Below are 16,754 nucleotides of genomic sequence, written 5' to 3' on the forward strand. Positions count from 1 at the left end.
TATATATATATATAAAAGCTGCTGCTCTTTTCATGCAGGAGATTGTGTTTATGGCAGCATCCAAGTCCCAAGGAATTTACAAAACTTGTAGAGCAGGGCTATTCAACTGGTGGCCTGCGGGCCACATCCGGCCCATGATTGACCAAAGTTCGGCCCGCCACTTGGTTCATTCGTCTCATAAACCTAAACCCGTGAATCTCTATTTTAATTCCTATAAGTTATTTTAGTTAAACATAGACATGTTTGGTATCTACAGAAACATCAGAATATTGGCTAGAACTGATAAAAACCATTTCTACGAACATCCAAGACAGTTTAAAATACAAGCAGTTGAAGATAAAACTATAAAAGTGAAAATAAAAAWTTGGCAAGTCAGAGATGTCAAAATAATATTGTGTTAAATAGGAGACTTAGTGTGCTATTTTTGTTTTTGATGTTGTTTTATTACCACTACTGTTATTGCACAGGGTTCTGTATGTTGTGTTCATGATTAAATATAGCAAAATAACTATTTCAAAGGTAACAGATCTTTGTAATACTTGGTTTATTTACATAAAGACTAATTGCTGGATGTTTGGTCCCTCAGCTGTTGGCCTGGATTAACTGTGGCCCCCGGAGAATAGCCCTTTTGTAGATATTTATGTATTCATCAGAACCAAACACCTTATGTGACCTCAGACTTTCATTATTAAAACCAAAACCAGATAGTTTTATAGATTCTTGCATAGATTTGAACAATAAAACCAGTCATGGATAATGTCATGAGGAGCAGGATGTAAAAAAAAAAAATCACCATTCAAACAATGTTACTGAAATTAAAGTGCCTGTGACATCATTGTTTGTAATAAAAATGAATGCATTTCTTGAAAGATATTGATGAAATATTGCAAAAAAATTAAATAAAAATTATACCACTGAGATGAACAGTTGTAAAGATATTTGCATGTGAAGTAACAGGAAGTGATGTCAAAGGGGAATGTCTTCATGTGCACAAAGCGTTGCTGCAAAAAGTAAAAACCCAGACTGTAGAGAAAAATCTGATGTTTCTTCAGATTATTTTGAATCACTATCAGAGAGATAAAGAAGAGACCAAATAATGTTTTAGTAAAGACCAGATAATTTTCTTTAGAGTTTCCCTTTGATGTCACTTCCTGTTTCACTTTGGCTGAGCTACAGTAAATTCAAAAAAAAGTTTTCCAGTTATGTGACAAAATGGGTATGATTGTGTGCAYGCCAACTTTCCTAAATATAAAGATAATTTCTTTGACTTTTAGGATGTGCATGTCCCGAGTACTTTAAGACTTTTAAAATCAAACTATTAAAATGTTTTACTTTGTTTACAGTATACATTTATAATTGTGTAAAGTAAGATTAAATAAATCTGCTCAAATATCTTCAAACAACTGTCCACCACAAAAAAAAAAAGATTGACCTAAACACTTTTTTACAGTTTGTATTTTTTCCTACATTTATTTCCCTCTGTCCCATTTAATTTTATCATCTACCATTCCAAAAATGTGATAACTTCCCATCATCCCTGCCTTTCTCCTGCAGCAGACACATCTCCAGAGTAATTACACAGCAGCTGTGCTGACATAAATCCTCATTTACCTCCATTGTGTGTTGAGAGAACCAATACATTGGAGCTCCTGGAGGAAACACAGGGGAATATGTGGCTTTTATGTGACGTTAATGATGGCAGTGTTATTGCTTGAGGTCTAAAGGTGATGAATAACAGCCATTACTTTCCTATTTGGTGGATGAAGGCTGTATTAAAAGTCAATCTTATCTTTGAGGTGGTGACTGAAAGGTGTACCTGGAWAAATCGAATCAAGGAAACACCATCTGTTGTTTGATGTTATTTGATACGTTTGAGTTTTATCACTTTTAGAAAAGAAAAATAAGGAAAAAGAAATACACAATTATTTTTTGTTTGAGGCTGCAGAAACTCATACCAAGAAAATTGCTTTAGTAATGGCAGGGCAGATTATTTACACGGTTTTGTTGTTTGTGACAGCTGACATCAAAGATAGTAACATTATTGCGTAATAGGAAACAAAATAAAGTTCTGATGAAAAGTCTGGATGTAATTTTCAGATTTCTATTAAGCAGAAATCGAGATGTTTTAAAAGAGTTATCTTTCTTATGCTTACAGAKGGAAAAATAAATGATTGGTAGTTTAACAGCCAATTTATAAAGCAAAAATATGCACATAAATGCCAAGCTAAGCAAATATGCATCTGTTTGCAAATCCCAAAATGGTAACTAAAGGATGGCACAGTTCTGCAGGTGTGGCCTGAAAACTGTAACCAAACACATTCAAAGCTTCCTGATTATTTGGTAGCATTTATATTTCTGTGTAGATCAAAACATTCTAATAACAGAAGCATTGCAAACAAAACTAGCAAACACAAACAAGCTGCTGAGGATTTTGGTTATAACTAGAAACAGAACCGGAAGCCTGAAGTTGAAGCCACAKATGACGAGTCCTCCATGTCGCCTGTTTACAGGAARATTTGCAGMGTTGTAAAGTAACGAAGTATAATTTTTGGTCATCTGCACTTTACTTGAGTAATTATTTCTCATACTACTTTTTACTTCTACTCATTACACTTTCACACACTTATCTGTTCTTTCTACGCCTTACTTCCCCAGGTCACTGGTGCCCATGTCCACCAGTTACTGTACGAGAAATAGACTAGTGCGTTCTACATTTTTTTWAACTATTAGCATTTTAATATGAAATTATACACATTTTGGTTTTTAGAAAAATGTTTTTTTTTTTTTTTTTTTTGGGGGGGGGGGGGTGTCACCTCCCAATAACAGTAATTTCAAAAAATCTAAATGCTCAATTAAACACAAAATGTTTACTTTTAATACTTAAGTACAAAATTATTAGATAACTTTTACCTAAGTAATTTGATAGTAAGATACTTGTACTTTTCTCAAGTATAACTTTGAGATACTTTGCACAAGACTGAAAAATTGTAATCCTCATCTTTTCATGCAAACGAAGGAGATGTTTTCCTAGATAGAAAGTACACTTCTGAAATATTATTTCCAGGTGACAATTTGTTGATTCCGATGATTCTGCATGGCAGTATTTTATTTATTTTTCATCTTGTTTTGTCATAAACACCATCTACATTCATTTTACACAATTTTTCATTGATGTATGTTTCTTGCTGTACAATGACTTTGAGTGTCCTGAACAAATATAATGCATGATTTTTATTATGATGATGATGATAATGATGACGATGATGATGACGACGATGATGATGATGATGATGATGATGATGATGATGATCATCATCATCATCATCATCATCATCTTCGTCTGCAAAATGCCCCTCCTGCCCACTCCTCATCAGGAACTTGTGGAAGTCAATTTCCGCCACCCTGATTAAAAAAAATAAAAATTTGTATCTTATGACTTAGCTATCTCGTAATTATGAGATACTATCTCATAATTTTGACTTGGTATCTCATAATATGACTTAGCTATCTCGTAATTATGAGATACTATCTCATAATTTTGATTTGGATATCTCATAAATAAGACTTAGTATCTCATAATTATGAGATAGCTATCTCTTAATTTTGACTTAGTATCTCATAATTATGACTTAGATATCATAATTATGAGATGCTATCTCATAATTTTGACTTAGTATCTCATAATATGACTTAGCTATTTCACAATTAGGACTTAGCTATCTCATAATTATGATATACTATCTCATATTTATGACAGTATCTCATAATTATGACTTAGATATCTCATAATTATGAGATACTATCTCATAATTTTGACTTAGTATCTCATAATAAGACTTAGCTATCTAATAATTATGAGATACTATCTCATAATTTTGACTTAGCTATATCATAATTATGACTTATCTATCTCATAACTAGGACTTAGCTATCTCATAATTATGAGATACTATATCATATTTATGACTTAGTATCTCATAATTATGACTTACAGTAGATATCTCATAATTTTGAGATACTATCTCATAGTATGACTTAGCTATCTCATAATTATGAGATACTATCTCATAATTTTGACTTAGATATCTCATAATTATGACTTAGATATCTCATAATTAGGACTTAGCTATCTCATAATTAGGACTTAGCTATCTCATAATTAGGACTTAGCTATCTCATAATTAGGACTTAGCTATCTCATATTTATGACTTAGTTATCTCATAATTTTGACTCAGCTGTCAAAATTATGAGATATCTAAGTCAAAATTATGAGATACAAGTTTTATTTATTTTTATCAGGGTAGCGGAAATGGGCTTCCATAGATACTTCAAATAGAAGCTGCTGATGKTTTTTTATTGTTTAAAGCAAACAAAGAAAAAGTGGCTAAAGGTGAAACTAAAGCTTTGGAGAAAACTTCTTGAGAACAATTGAGTCTCACATGATTTCTTTTTTCATCTCTAAAACATTTACCTCTCAGAACAGTCTGAAGAAGGCATAATTACTGTCGATCAAATGAGAACATCTCATCACTTGGCACCCATAATATTAAGCCGTTTCTGTCTTATTCCCTCTATTTTACTTCACACAGAGCATGTAAATGTCAGCAAAGCTGTAATCCATAAGCCCTTCATTTCTACAGAAAGGCTCAGTGTTTTATYGCACAGCTGAACCTTTAAGACCGTCAGCGCGTCTCAAGTGGGATACAACAAACCTCCTTTGTCATCTCTGGGTAATTAGGGATTCAAACTCCTCCTCATGAACACATGCGATTATGAATGAGCTCCACTGGCTCAGATATGCAGCGTGGGAGCTCAGCAGGAACATGTGAGGAGCTTTACAGCTGCACATACAGTCGCATGGAGCTGGAGCGATGCACCGCCTCGTTTAAAAGACGTCTGTAAAACTCGAGCAGATAATCCGGGAAGAGACACAACACTAGTGATGTTAAACACACTAAACTTATGTGAATGCAGTGCATATACATAAACCTTACAGCTGATATGGTTAAAACAAGAAAAAAAATTGACAAAGTGCTAATAATACATAATTTTATGAAAGGAAACAGTAGCACTATTTAACTACACCTTATTGAGCCTTACTTAATTATTAATAAATTGTTATTTAACCTTGAAAACATAATCAGTTAAGGATAATTCATATTTAATAAGCTATAAATGAACCCATTTATTAATGCTTTACCCATAAATGCTACCACTAATAACTACTTAATAGTGAATTCATGTTTAATAACTCATGAATTACATGTCCTATAAACTATATATGTATTTAAATGCTCATAAATTTACTTTCACACCATGTGTTAGACACGTATTAACTATTACAGAATATTTGAAGTGATTAGTAAATATTATTATGCTTTAAGTATTGGTTAATGTAGACAAACCCCTGAAAACTTCATCATGATTAATAATTAACTAACCATTTATTAATTATTAAATAAGCCTAAATAATGTGTAGTTACTATGAAGTGTTACCAAGGAAAATTCCAGTGATTATAACGAACATTAGATTTAGTTTATGGCCATATTAAAGTATTTGTACAATTTTTCAGCAACGTTTCAATTGATTATTAAGTTTCTTTCATGTTTTTTATATTATCTGAGGTCACATGAGGTAAGGTGCTTCATGGTCTTTGTAAAAATTAATGCAGAGTCTTAATCTAGGATTTCCAGAACCCCTAAGCAGGATCGTAGGATTTGATTGGCCTGAAAATACATAGATATGATTTGGCTTTGGGTGAGTGAGGAAAACATACGAAATGAAAGGCTGAGATCAATTCTACGTGCAGCTAATATCCCAGAGTTCCCTCCAGCTTTGCATCATTTTAATCCAAATTTAGCCACGTTTTGTTGAGAGTACATTATAGATTTTATGGTGTAGAAGAAGTAACAAAACGTCAGATCTCCACTTGGCAGCAGAACTCACCGACAGCAGACTGAAGAACCGCTCTGTATGTGCTGGCGTGTCGGTGAGGCTGCCACTGAGCACACACGCTGGACATCCTCACTTGGTATGTGCTCAGGTTAGTCACCCCGAGGTACACTGCAGAGAGGAAAKAGAGCTGTAAGATTTATGTTTCATGACGGCATCAGTATTCTTTGTGGATTTTTTTATTTTATTTGTATTTATTTTTACTTCATCACCACAAATTGCACTATAGCTGAAAGTTTTGGCAGGTGYTGCTCAACTCCTCTGACTTTGCAGAAATCTTGGTATGGTAGTCTAAAGCGCCAACAGAAATAGCACGGGGACATAAAACAAAACAAAAAATAAAAGTTTCTGGAACTCTGAAAATGTTCATTACAGAGCCATGAGCAGTCGTTTCTCCACACTGCTATAATAAATCCACATAAAGCCGCACCGAGCTCACATCAGAGAAACCACATGCAATCATGTCTCCAGATGATGGACTTAAAGCGTGTGGCTGCCTGGTTTCAAGGACACCAGTGCACGTTTCCGTCAAGTTATTTGCAGACATATGGAGAAGCATGGCTACACTGTGTGTGTGGTTTTTTTTTTCAAAGAGTTTAAGTTTACGCACACAAACTCCTAAACAAACCCACACAGTCTATTTATGCAAATGGAACTTATGCTTTTAGCTTTTGACTCCTGAAAGCAAAAGTTGTTCTGAGCTGAAACGCATCAGCTTTTGTGCTTCTGAGTCGGTAATGGTTTCGCACATTTTAGTATATTTTACACAAAATCCAACTAAACAGAACATTTAAGCTGAGGATGTAATCTACATGATTTTGACCTTCATATAAATGTGTAGCGGACCCTCTCTGCATCTGATTTCTCATAGAAAGCTCACCATATGGTTTAAAAAGGAAAAAGGTCTGCATGTGTTTTGAACATTTTTTGTTTTATTTTATTCTTATTTCCACAATATCTATAAACTAGTACTTCTAGAATCACACAAATAAGATTTATTATATAGAAATCTGGAGTGAAACTCTCTTTTTATCCACAAAATCTATACTTCTTGTGCTGACGTGTGACATTGACGCATCAGCTCACTCATCTCTTCTGCTCCACTGGCTTCATTAACATGCTACAGAGTGAAATGACAGACGCTCCATCCCCCTCCTGGGACCACGCTGGCCTAATCATCTTTCTCTCTTTTCCAATAAATCCATCTTTCTTTGTCTCCTTTTGAGTTTGTACCCCCATTGCTCTCCTTTATGAGTTTCTCAATGTGTCCTTTAATTCAACCAAGATGAGCCTAATTACGATGCCGGTGGTGAAAGTTGGCACAGGTACAAAGAACTGAACTAAGTTTAAAAGGTGYTTGTGTGAGTTTAGCTGAGACTTGTCTTTAGCTAAAGGAATAGGAATGGATKATCAGGCGGGATGTTGGTCACTGAAAAGAGGGGGGGAATCAAACTGGTGACATCTCTGCTTCAAAATGTATGAGAGGCCATTTGCGCCATAATTCAAACTTGCTAAAAAGGGCTATTACACCAAAACTATCACGGCTGTAAAGAGGTTAATTATCATGCAGGAGAGGGAAAATCCAGGCTTCAACTCTGATTAAACAATCCAAGCCAGACTTATAAAAGGCTTTGGGAAGTATGCAGGTAGCCTGTAAAACAGTTTTTAAATCATTGCATCTAGAGTTCATTCCCAGGCTGAGATACAATTTCATATTGTTYAAAGTATAGATATGAAAATGTTGGCATCTACGGACGACCGGCTGCTTCTGCGATTAGAATCAACAAGGTTGTTCTTTCAAAATGTGTGAGTTAGTCACGTTCATAATGGCTCTTACTGTATGAGCCAMAGAGGTGAACAGTCCTTTCTGTCTTGAACACCTTTGTGCAACCATTTTTATTTTAATCTCAAAATCATTGCAGAGGTCTCAAACTTGTCTGATTTTTCTAACTGGCACCTCCAACCGATCTCAAGAACAAGAGGTCTCAGGGGCGGAGCCAAAGGGGGGTGGCAAGGGGGGTGGCACTTGATTGGCCACCTCAGGTGCCACTCCTAAAAGATTGAAGAATAAGTGGAGTGGGGGGTTTATGTGGCATTTCAAAGGTGGACATTTAAAGAAAAACTTTTTTTTGCTAGTTGGGGTAGTTTTCAGATTTGGCTGCCACCACACCAAATTCATCCTCAGTATTTCTAAAAGACTGTGCTACCCCAACACATCATTGTCTGCTTTTAAAACAAGTTTTAAAACTTATTCCTGTTCGTTTTTAGCCTAGCATGTGGCCTTGTTATATTTTAACTGCTTTTGCTTGCTTTTATTGTTTTTRTTGTTGATTTGTTTTGGCCTCTCTGTACAGCACTTTCATGGGCCACTGTTTTAAAGTGCTTTATAAATTAAACTTATTTGATTTGATTTGAACTGTAGCCATTTGAAAGTTGCTTTGACAGCCATACTGGATATTGTGTTCAAAATTAAAAAAAATTGTTAAACATTATTCCTCGGCTACTGCTACACTAATTTTCAGCTTGCTAAATTAGCATTAGCAATTATCTTAGTTGGGACTAACAATCCTAAAGTTCTTTTATTTATCATTCTTAGCTACGATCACACACTATTTCAGCTTAATATTTTTTTAAACAGTTTAAAATTTTAAAGTCCAAAGAAGATTTATTTGTTTGTATGTGCCCCCCCCTAAAAAACACCTTGGCCCCCTCATGCAAAAATGTCTAGCTCCACCTCTGGAAGGTTGCCTCTAACAGAAAACATTTCCAGGTCTGAACATTGTGCTGGTTATAAATGATTAGAACCTGGTTCAAWCTTATCCATATTTTTTTCACAATTGTACTCCAGATGATTAAACCATAAATACGATGGTTRCTACAAAAGTGGGCCGATGTGAATATAATGTGGGCGGAGTGGACAACATAGTATTGTGCCAGAATTCAGTTTTGCAAGTCATGCACCCAAAAATAGGCTGTTTTATTGCAAACCATTCAAAATGTGWCCCSGCTTGTTGATCACAAACACTTCACATTTAATAAAACTAGAACTGAAATAGAAAATCTGCCTATTTTCTCACAATGCTGTGTTGCAGCCCATTGATTTACCAGTTAAAAAAAAACTGAAAGCAAATAAAAATGTGCAGAATGGGGATTTTTATGAAATGGTAAGTAAATTGTTAAAATGTATGCATGCATGACTACAAAAATGAGATTTTATTCACTTTAACAAATCATTTTGTAATTTGTTTTTGAATTTCTGTAACTAAACAAAGTCTTGTTAGTAGACATAAAAAGAACCATACTGGCATTTTTTCATTTTAAGTTAAAAAAAATCATCAACTTTTTACTTTAATTTCAGTGCTTTGTATTTCACATGTTCACAAATTCACTTATAAAGTTATAGTTCATTTTATGCAATACAAAACCAATAAAAACACATGAAACTTACAGGTCTTGGCCCTTCCTGACAGAGCCTCGCTGGACCCGGTGGTGTAGGAGGCGATGACCTTGACACTGTACTCTGTCCCACTCAGCAGGTTCACAATCAGCATGGTGCTCACGTCTTCCCCCACAAAGGTCTCCAGAGCCGACCCAGGGGCTGAAACGGGGCAGAATCATTAAAGAAGGGATGTCAAGATGGAACAAATGGCCAGTTAAAGGGAAGAGGAGCGGGTTCAGAGGTGATCATTAGTGTCAGATAAAGCAAAGAGGGAAAAGATGAATTTCATTTTGGATGCACGCATGCGAGAAATTTATTCTAAAGATGATTTTTTTCATACTTTAGCTTAGAATTTATCTCTGGGTGACATTTATATCCACACWTTCTTTATTTAAAGTTATTTATTGAACATTAAGTACTTGAATGTTGAACCAAGCTGTTCTTTGTTTTTTTCTTTTTCTTCAAATCAAGTTTGCGTGGACTTCTCAGACTCATATTAAAACAGAACTAAATATTACACTTTTTATATTTTTACACTGGGAAACACTTTAAATAAGCCACTAATGATTTTTTTCCTTCTCATTAAATGTGTCTACATCGCCTCGAGCCTTTGGCTGCAGGCAGAGAAGCTTTCAGCTCCAGAGATGAATTTATTATTTATTTACCACTTCCCACCTGCTGAAGATAACTTACTGACAATCATTGTACCTTAATTTGTCATCATTTCAAAAYCCAAACAACTGAAGCGGTTTGCAGACCGTTGCAAGTAAATTCACAAAGAATTGGTTRGTTTGTGTGAAAGTTACCAGACAGAGGCTGGTAGACCACCCTGTACCCCATGGTGGGTGAAGGTGGGATGTCCCAGCTGATCCGGAAGCGGTTGTACCATTCCTCCGAGACTCGCAGGTTCTTTGGAGCCGAAAGAGGAACTGAGGTGGGGAAAAAAAAAAGATTTAAGTATTTCATTTTTCCACTTAAACAATGCATGAATTCTGTAATTATCTACTATAAGAGACAATGTAACAAAAGGTAAACAAATGTGCCTTCGTATGAGTTAATTAGGGTGTTTTTATGCAAAGGCACATGTTGTAATATAAAAAAAAAGACTTTACACAGAACACATCCCACACAAAGTTTGAATAAAGTAGAAAAAGTGCATGTGCTAATGTTAAGATTTGCTCAATTTGAATCCGTTAAAAAGAGATACTGCACATAAATGTATTTTCCATAATAGAAAAAAAGTGATTAAAAGTTGCTTTAATAATGTCGTCAGACAGGAGGGARAGCAAAGAACAAGAACTGAGAGGACAGAAGCTGAAATAACAAAGCCAAAGAAAAAGAATGGAAGTTTGACAAAGCTTAATAAAATTAGCTTAGTGAAGAGTTCAAAGTCCCTCTGCTGTAACAGAGATCAGTAAAATTAATCTGTCAGAAGGATATTAAAACTAAAGGACTTATGATTAAAATGACATCATTAGTTTATTTTTATTCCTCAATGGAAGCAAACTTATTTACAGACACATCCATGTGCAACCTTTGTGCAGCTCTTTTAAAATAATTCAGATTATCTGAAAATCCTTTCAGCTTTCTTCTTTTTTTTTCTTAATTTGAATGAATCTGTTAGCTGTTCTGTTGGACGTTTAAAGAGATAAAAAGCTCCAATCGTTCTCCCTGCCTCTCATCATTCTTCCCTGAGCTGGTTTCTCACAAACCCAAAGCTCCGAATTACAGCAGCTCTCCTGCCTCATTTGTCGTCTCCGCCTTCTGCGGCGGCTCGGCATTAAAAAACCAATCACACGTTCTGAGCTGCAAAACCCCGTCAGTATCTGCTGCAAACTCCCGCGTTTATATCCTCGTGTTATAACCTGCTTTTCTGTCGCGTTAGCTACCTCCACTGGTTTTCCTTGACCTTAAAAAAAGAATCCCATCATCCTCAGTGTCATCCCTCCCTCGGCGTGTTTTCATGAAAAACTGGTGAGAAACTCTCAGGGAACAGAAGCTGATTCGTGAGTTAAGAACCGTTTTCAGAGGCTTTGGTAATAAGTCTCAGTTCAGGCTGAGGAAGCACACTTCATGCAACACGTCACTTAATTGTTCCTGAGAACATCCAAGTTCTCAGCTTCTGTAGCAATAGTTGCACATTTGGCTTTTTAAAGGGTCAATATCATGTAAAATCAACTTTTTTGAGTTTTATTTCATGTTATAATGTTATACTCTCATTAAAAAAACACGCCCAAAGCCTTGCTCTGACTCATTCATGCATGTTTGAGAAATCCTGCAGTGTTTTTAGGAAGCCATGCTGAGGAGCAAAACGACAGGTGGAGACCAAAAACGACGTTTGGGACAAGAAACGCCTCTGGGACGTGTCTTTCAGCCAAACTTCCTCATGGCAGAGCGCCCCCCTCCCCCCTCCCCACACACCCCGCCCATGACTCCTGCAGGCTCTCGGATCAAAGTGAAAGTGAAACTTAACTGTCTGCTGAGCTCTCAACGCTATTTCTCACTCATTGAAGCTCTTTTCAGATTAAAAATACCTTTGAGGAAATGTATTTTCAGATGCCAAGTAAACTGCATCAGGGCAGCACCCCCTACCCGCGAGCGTGACCCCCCGCACCRAAATGGGCGAGACAGAAGGATGTTCTTAAAGAGACAGAGGCCAATTTCAAGGCATTTAGAAGAGGAAGTGATGAGAAGATAAGTTTATTTTCTATTTAAACATAAAAACAGCATTTTCATAACAACTAAAGGTGACATAGACATACTTTATTATGGTATAGTTTTTAAATGTATGCCTGAGAAACACATAATATTGCCCCTTTAAGGCTCCACAACATCCACTGGTCAGAAAGTGAGCATGAGTTCCAAGAAGATAAGACATATTCCAACTCATCAATAAAGTTTGGTATTTTTAACTGACTTTGCAAAGTTTTATTTGTTGTGTAAATATGTTTCAGTTGTGTTTTATCCATCTTCTGCYTATCTACAGTCAGGTCAAAGAGGCAACATGTCCTGAAGAGAAGCTCCAACTCTTTCTGAGGGATCCTAAAGATTTCCCAGACCACAGAGCCCGAGTCCTGGGTCTGCTCTGAGGTCTTCTCCCAGTGGACTCTTTATTCTCTTTAATAAGATTTATTTTGAAGTTCTAATTCCTCCATCAGCTTTACCACCTTTACAGACAGAAAACAAGGATTCCAGACCCCACATACAGGAAGTGAAAACTGTCGACACAACAGGAAAACAGGAAAAAAGTAATCACTAAAACTAAAATTAACACGTCTGAGTTGTTATTTCTGTATTAGTTCCCCTTTTTTGATCATTTCAGTTCAGATTCAAAACAACAATAAATCTAGTCAAATGAATAGATAAGTTAAAATATAAATATACTGTATATGTATTTGCCAGATGGATGTTATTATTATTATTATTATTATTATTAGTCAATCCATTCATGACAGCTATACGTCTGCAGAGCAAACCTTATGAAGTGTTCAGATGAACCTGAACAGTCATCTGTAACTGTCACGCCTCCTTCAAAGGCTGTCGTTGGACCGAAATGGCTTCATTTACAACTGATGGTTCACCACCCACTAAAGTCACAGTACTTGTAGATGATTGACAGAAACTTTCCTCCCACAAGAAARAAACACCTGATAGAACATCATCTGTCCTGTATTTTTATTTTTTTAACATTATGTCCCAATATTATTTTATAAATCCCATTTATAGCATCATGTCTGACTAAAATGAGTCACAGAAAACATTTACCAAGAAAATAACATGAAGCTGCAAACTGTATTTCAAAGGTGAAATGTATAAAAGCAGAGCAAATGCTGAATGACTTTGGTGAAATTTGAYAAAGAAACTGAGTTAAGTTAAAATAAGATAATTAGTCTAAAATTATTAGAACAGAGGCCAAAATGTACCAAACCTGGGCTAAAACGAGCTGAACACAAGCTAAAATAAAAAACTAAACATAAAATAAAAGCATCAGAACAGCAGCAGAAAATTAATTGGAATTTTAAAAGGGGCAGAAATGTAGCTCAAATTAGCAAAACCATAGCTAAAAGTTCAAAAGAACAGCTAAAAAATGCATCTCTTTGGGAAAAAATATGTATATTTTTGAAAAGTAAAAACGGTACAATTACTTCAATTTCATACATGATTGGTTAAAACTAACAAGTATGCAGTGGTATGTTTTAAACACTTTACCAAACTACCCACTGGAAAACTGAATGCTGTAAACAAATTCTTGATTTCATTTTATGCAATAAATAAACTAAAACAACTCTATTTAGCTGCTCYGCTTCTAAATATGAAAGTGACAAGACAGAGAATGAAGACTTACAGTTGAAATAAATTCATCACTGCCTAAGTTGAACTAAAGTTTCTGTCAAAGCAAGCATCTTTAATATGTTTTATTTCTTATTCTTTGATGATTGAAGGAGCTGTGACCCTCTGTAAAAATCCTCAGCACTTTTTAAACTAATCATGCTGTTTCCAGAGAAGGGGCGGTTCTAGGGGCGGGGCCACAGGAGCATTGGCCCCTGCTGAAATCGGATTGGCCCCCCTGAAGTGCCCCTGTCCTGTCACTCATCTGTCCTTTGGCTGAGAGCGATGGTGGCGGCTGCTGTTCCATGCACAAACACTAGAGGCACTAATGAGTCAAACAGTAAAATCCAGCATGAATCAATCTTACAGACGTCTTCTTCTCTTCTTTAAAAGACTTAAACAGTTTTGCAAAAAATATCTTTCAGCTGGCAAACAATGGCTTCATTTTCTCACATGCTTTGAGGATATTTTATCCATGTACAGTAAAAAATGCATGTAAAATTGATAAGGAAGCTTTTTTGATAACATTACATTATGTTACAATTGTTGGATCACATGTGACCGCTTAAATTTATACACCTTACCAAAACCAAGGATTTATGTGCAAGGATGTTGAACAAATACTTGGCCCCTCTATGAATATGGTGGCACCTTGATGGCCCCTTACTCAGAAAAACCCTAGATCCGCCACTGTTCCAGAGGCTCATCCCCTCAGATTAATCTGCTTCTCCTGCACCGTTCTCCATCCTCRGCATGGGAATCCCCCCCAGCCCCAGTCACTGTCATGCCTCCCTCACATTCACCTCCCCTCTTTCAAAGATTCCAGTCCTCAGATTACACCAGCTCCCTTTGTCACGTCATCCATCTTCACTCTTTAAAAAAGAAACAACTAAAAACTAATCAAACCCCCTCTTCGTCTTTTTTTTCCTCCGGTGATCCTCTCATCCCTCACTCGTTAACAGGAGCCATTCATCATCAGCGAGTGTCGGAGGCCCGTCATTTAAAAGTGGGGAGAGCGTCGTTAACGCCTGCTAATGTGTGTAATGTGCTGCTCGGGGACACATGATGGGACGGACGAGCGGAGATGAATGACTCAAATTTAGACTTTTGTTCTTGCTGAAAGTCAAGTGTTTGTTCGCTGATGCAGCCGGCAGCGGAGGAAATCTGTGCTCCTTGGCTTGAACGTTTACAGMGTGGGGTCATGTCTGAAGGATGAAAACTTATTCTCACTCATTTTGGTTTTTAAATAAAACAGTTGATGTATTTTAAGCTACTGAAACAAGCCGTTAAACTTATTGAGACTTTCCAGTTTTTCACCTGTACTCTTCTTCTTCTTTGATTTCTTGTTTATATTACTTCTGTAAATCTTATGAATATATAATTATTTTTCAATCACGTTCACAGATGTGGTGSTATTTTAAATCAGCTTCTTTTATGTTCACTCTTTTGTCAATTTAAATGAACTATGATTCTGATATATTTCCCATTTTTCACTCGCTTTATTTTATTTGTTTCATAACTGAGAGTTGGTCCCAATTTTTCTGTGTTTTTGATTTTTTTTTCCTGCCCTTTTTTTATTTTTTATTTTATTTTTTGCATTGACAGGCCGATTTCCAGCTGCATGTTGTCCATTGTTTGCAGCTGAGTCAGGAGTCTATAGTGGGTTTTTTAGGCTTTTCACAGAAATCACCTGAAAACTGACAAGAAACGAACCAAAGAAAAGAGTCAGACTGACCCAGAACACGACAGCTGAAAAATGTGTGAAGAATAAAAAAGCAGATGCAAGTGTTGCACCATGTACGCCACTTAATAAAACAACCTTTGACAATGTGGATTGCGTTTTCAAAAATATATATAAAATTGTAATAACGCAATAAAATAAACGCAACATTTGTGACTTACGTGTGCGTCCCTGTTGTGAAGCAGCCGCTCCGTCTCCCTCGGTGTAAACAGGAGTGATGGAGACTTTGTACTCTGTGTCTGACAGGAGAGGCTGCAGAGTCAGGCTGTTCTGACCAACGGGCACCGTCCTCTGAAAACACAAAAATAAACATCTTAAATCAAATTCGACAGACGGCAAAAGCTGCAAACATTTTGATTCCTTCTTTTCTTAAAGTGCTCCGCTGCAGTTTTAGTGTTTTACCTGCTGAAGTTCACATCAAACCAAACAGGTGATGGTGAAGCTTTATTCTGTTTAACATTGTTTTTTTAATGCACTACACATTCTTGTCTTTACCTATCGGTCATTTTATGTAATGAATGTAATTACCTATTTTTATGTGTTAGGATTAAACTGTGATTAATTGCGGTCTGCTTTGAATGACCMGTGTCACGGTCATCTCGAAACACAAAGTACTTTTAAACGATGCATTAGTTAACACACCTTATCACCACAAAACAGCATTTAACTATTTTTCTCATCTAAATCTGTATTATTGTAAAAAAAAAAAACTGCCTCTGGGTAGGAAAGGTCCAACCAAACAGTACAATACATCAGTATTGTTTAAATCTGTGCTGACTTCCTGATTTGTGGCCAAAATCCTGTGTCTGAATAAAGGTCTGTATTTTGGTCCAGCTGGTGGTATTGTGTGGCTTTATTTATGCTAATTCAGAGGTTTATAGTAACTAAGTACATTTAATTTGTTACAGTAGGTTTTTTGAGGATTTGTAACTTTACAAATTACTTTGTAATTGAACTCAGCCTTATAAGCACTGCCTCCACATGGTGGACAAACAGGTTAGTCACATGCAAAAGAGGGCCATGGACATGGGCATGTGACTAAATAGCGCTAATCAAGCCTATTGTTAGGCGATGGCCCTCTTTTGCATGTGACTAACCTGTTTGTGCGCGGCACGGTGGCTCAGTTGGTAGAGCTGATGCCTCTCAGCAAGAAGGTCACCGGTTCAAATCCCGGTCCGGGGACCTTTCTGGGTAGAGTTTGCATGTTCTCTCCGTGCATGCGTGAGTTCTCTCTGGGTACTCCGGCTTACTCCCACAGACCAAAAACATGACTGTCAGGTTAATTGATAAC

At 36.3% G+C, this 16,754-nt stretch overlaps 1 protein-coding gene across 1 annotated transcript in view; it reads right to left on the reverse strand.

Moving 5' to 3' along the window:
* The window catches only part of LOC106530236 (collagen alpha-1(XIV) chain), a gene marked incomplete at both ends in the record, with an annotated part of 74,429 nt that overhangs the window by 18,601 nt on the left and 39,074 nt on the right, over positions 1 to 16,754 (reverse strand). The window contains 4 exon segments of the mRNA XM_014025819.1: positions 5,949 to 6,065; positions 9,403 to 9,552; positions 10,200 to 10,322; positions 15,625 to 15,754. Coding sequence (XP_013881273.1) covers positions 5,949 to 6,065; positions 9,403 to 9,552; positions 10,200 to 10,322; positions 15,625 to 15,754 — 520 coding nt within the window.

This window comes from Austrofundulus limnaeus, unplaced genomic scaffold, assembly GCF_001266775.1.
Source record: "Austrofundulus limnaeus strain Quisiro unplaced genomic scaffold, Austrofundulus_limnaeus-1.0 Scaffold502, whole genome shotgun sequence".
Lineage (NCBI taxonomy): Eukaryota > Metazoa > Chordata > Actinopteri > Cyprinodontiformes > Rivulidae > Austrofundulus > Austrofundulus limnaeus.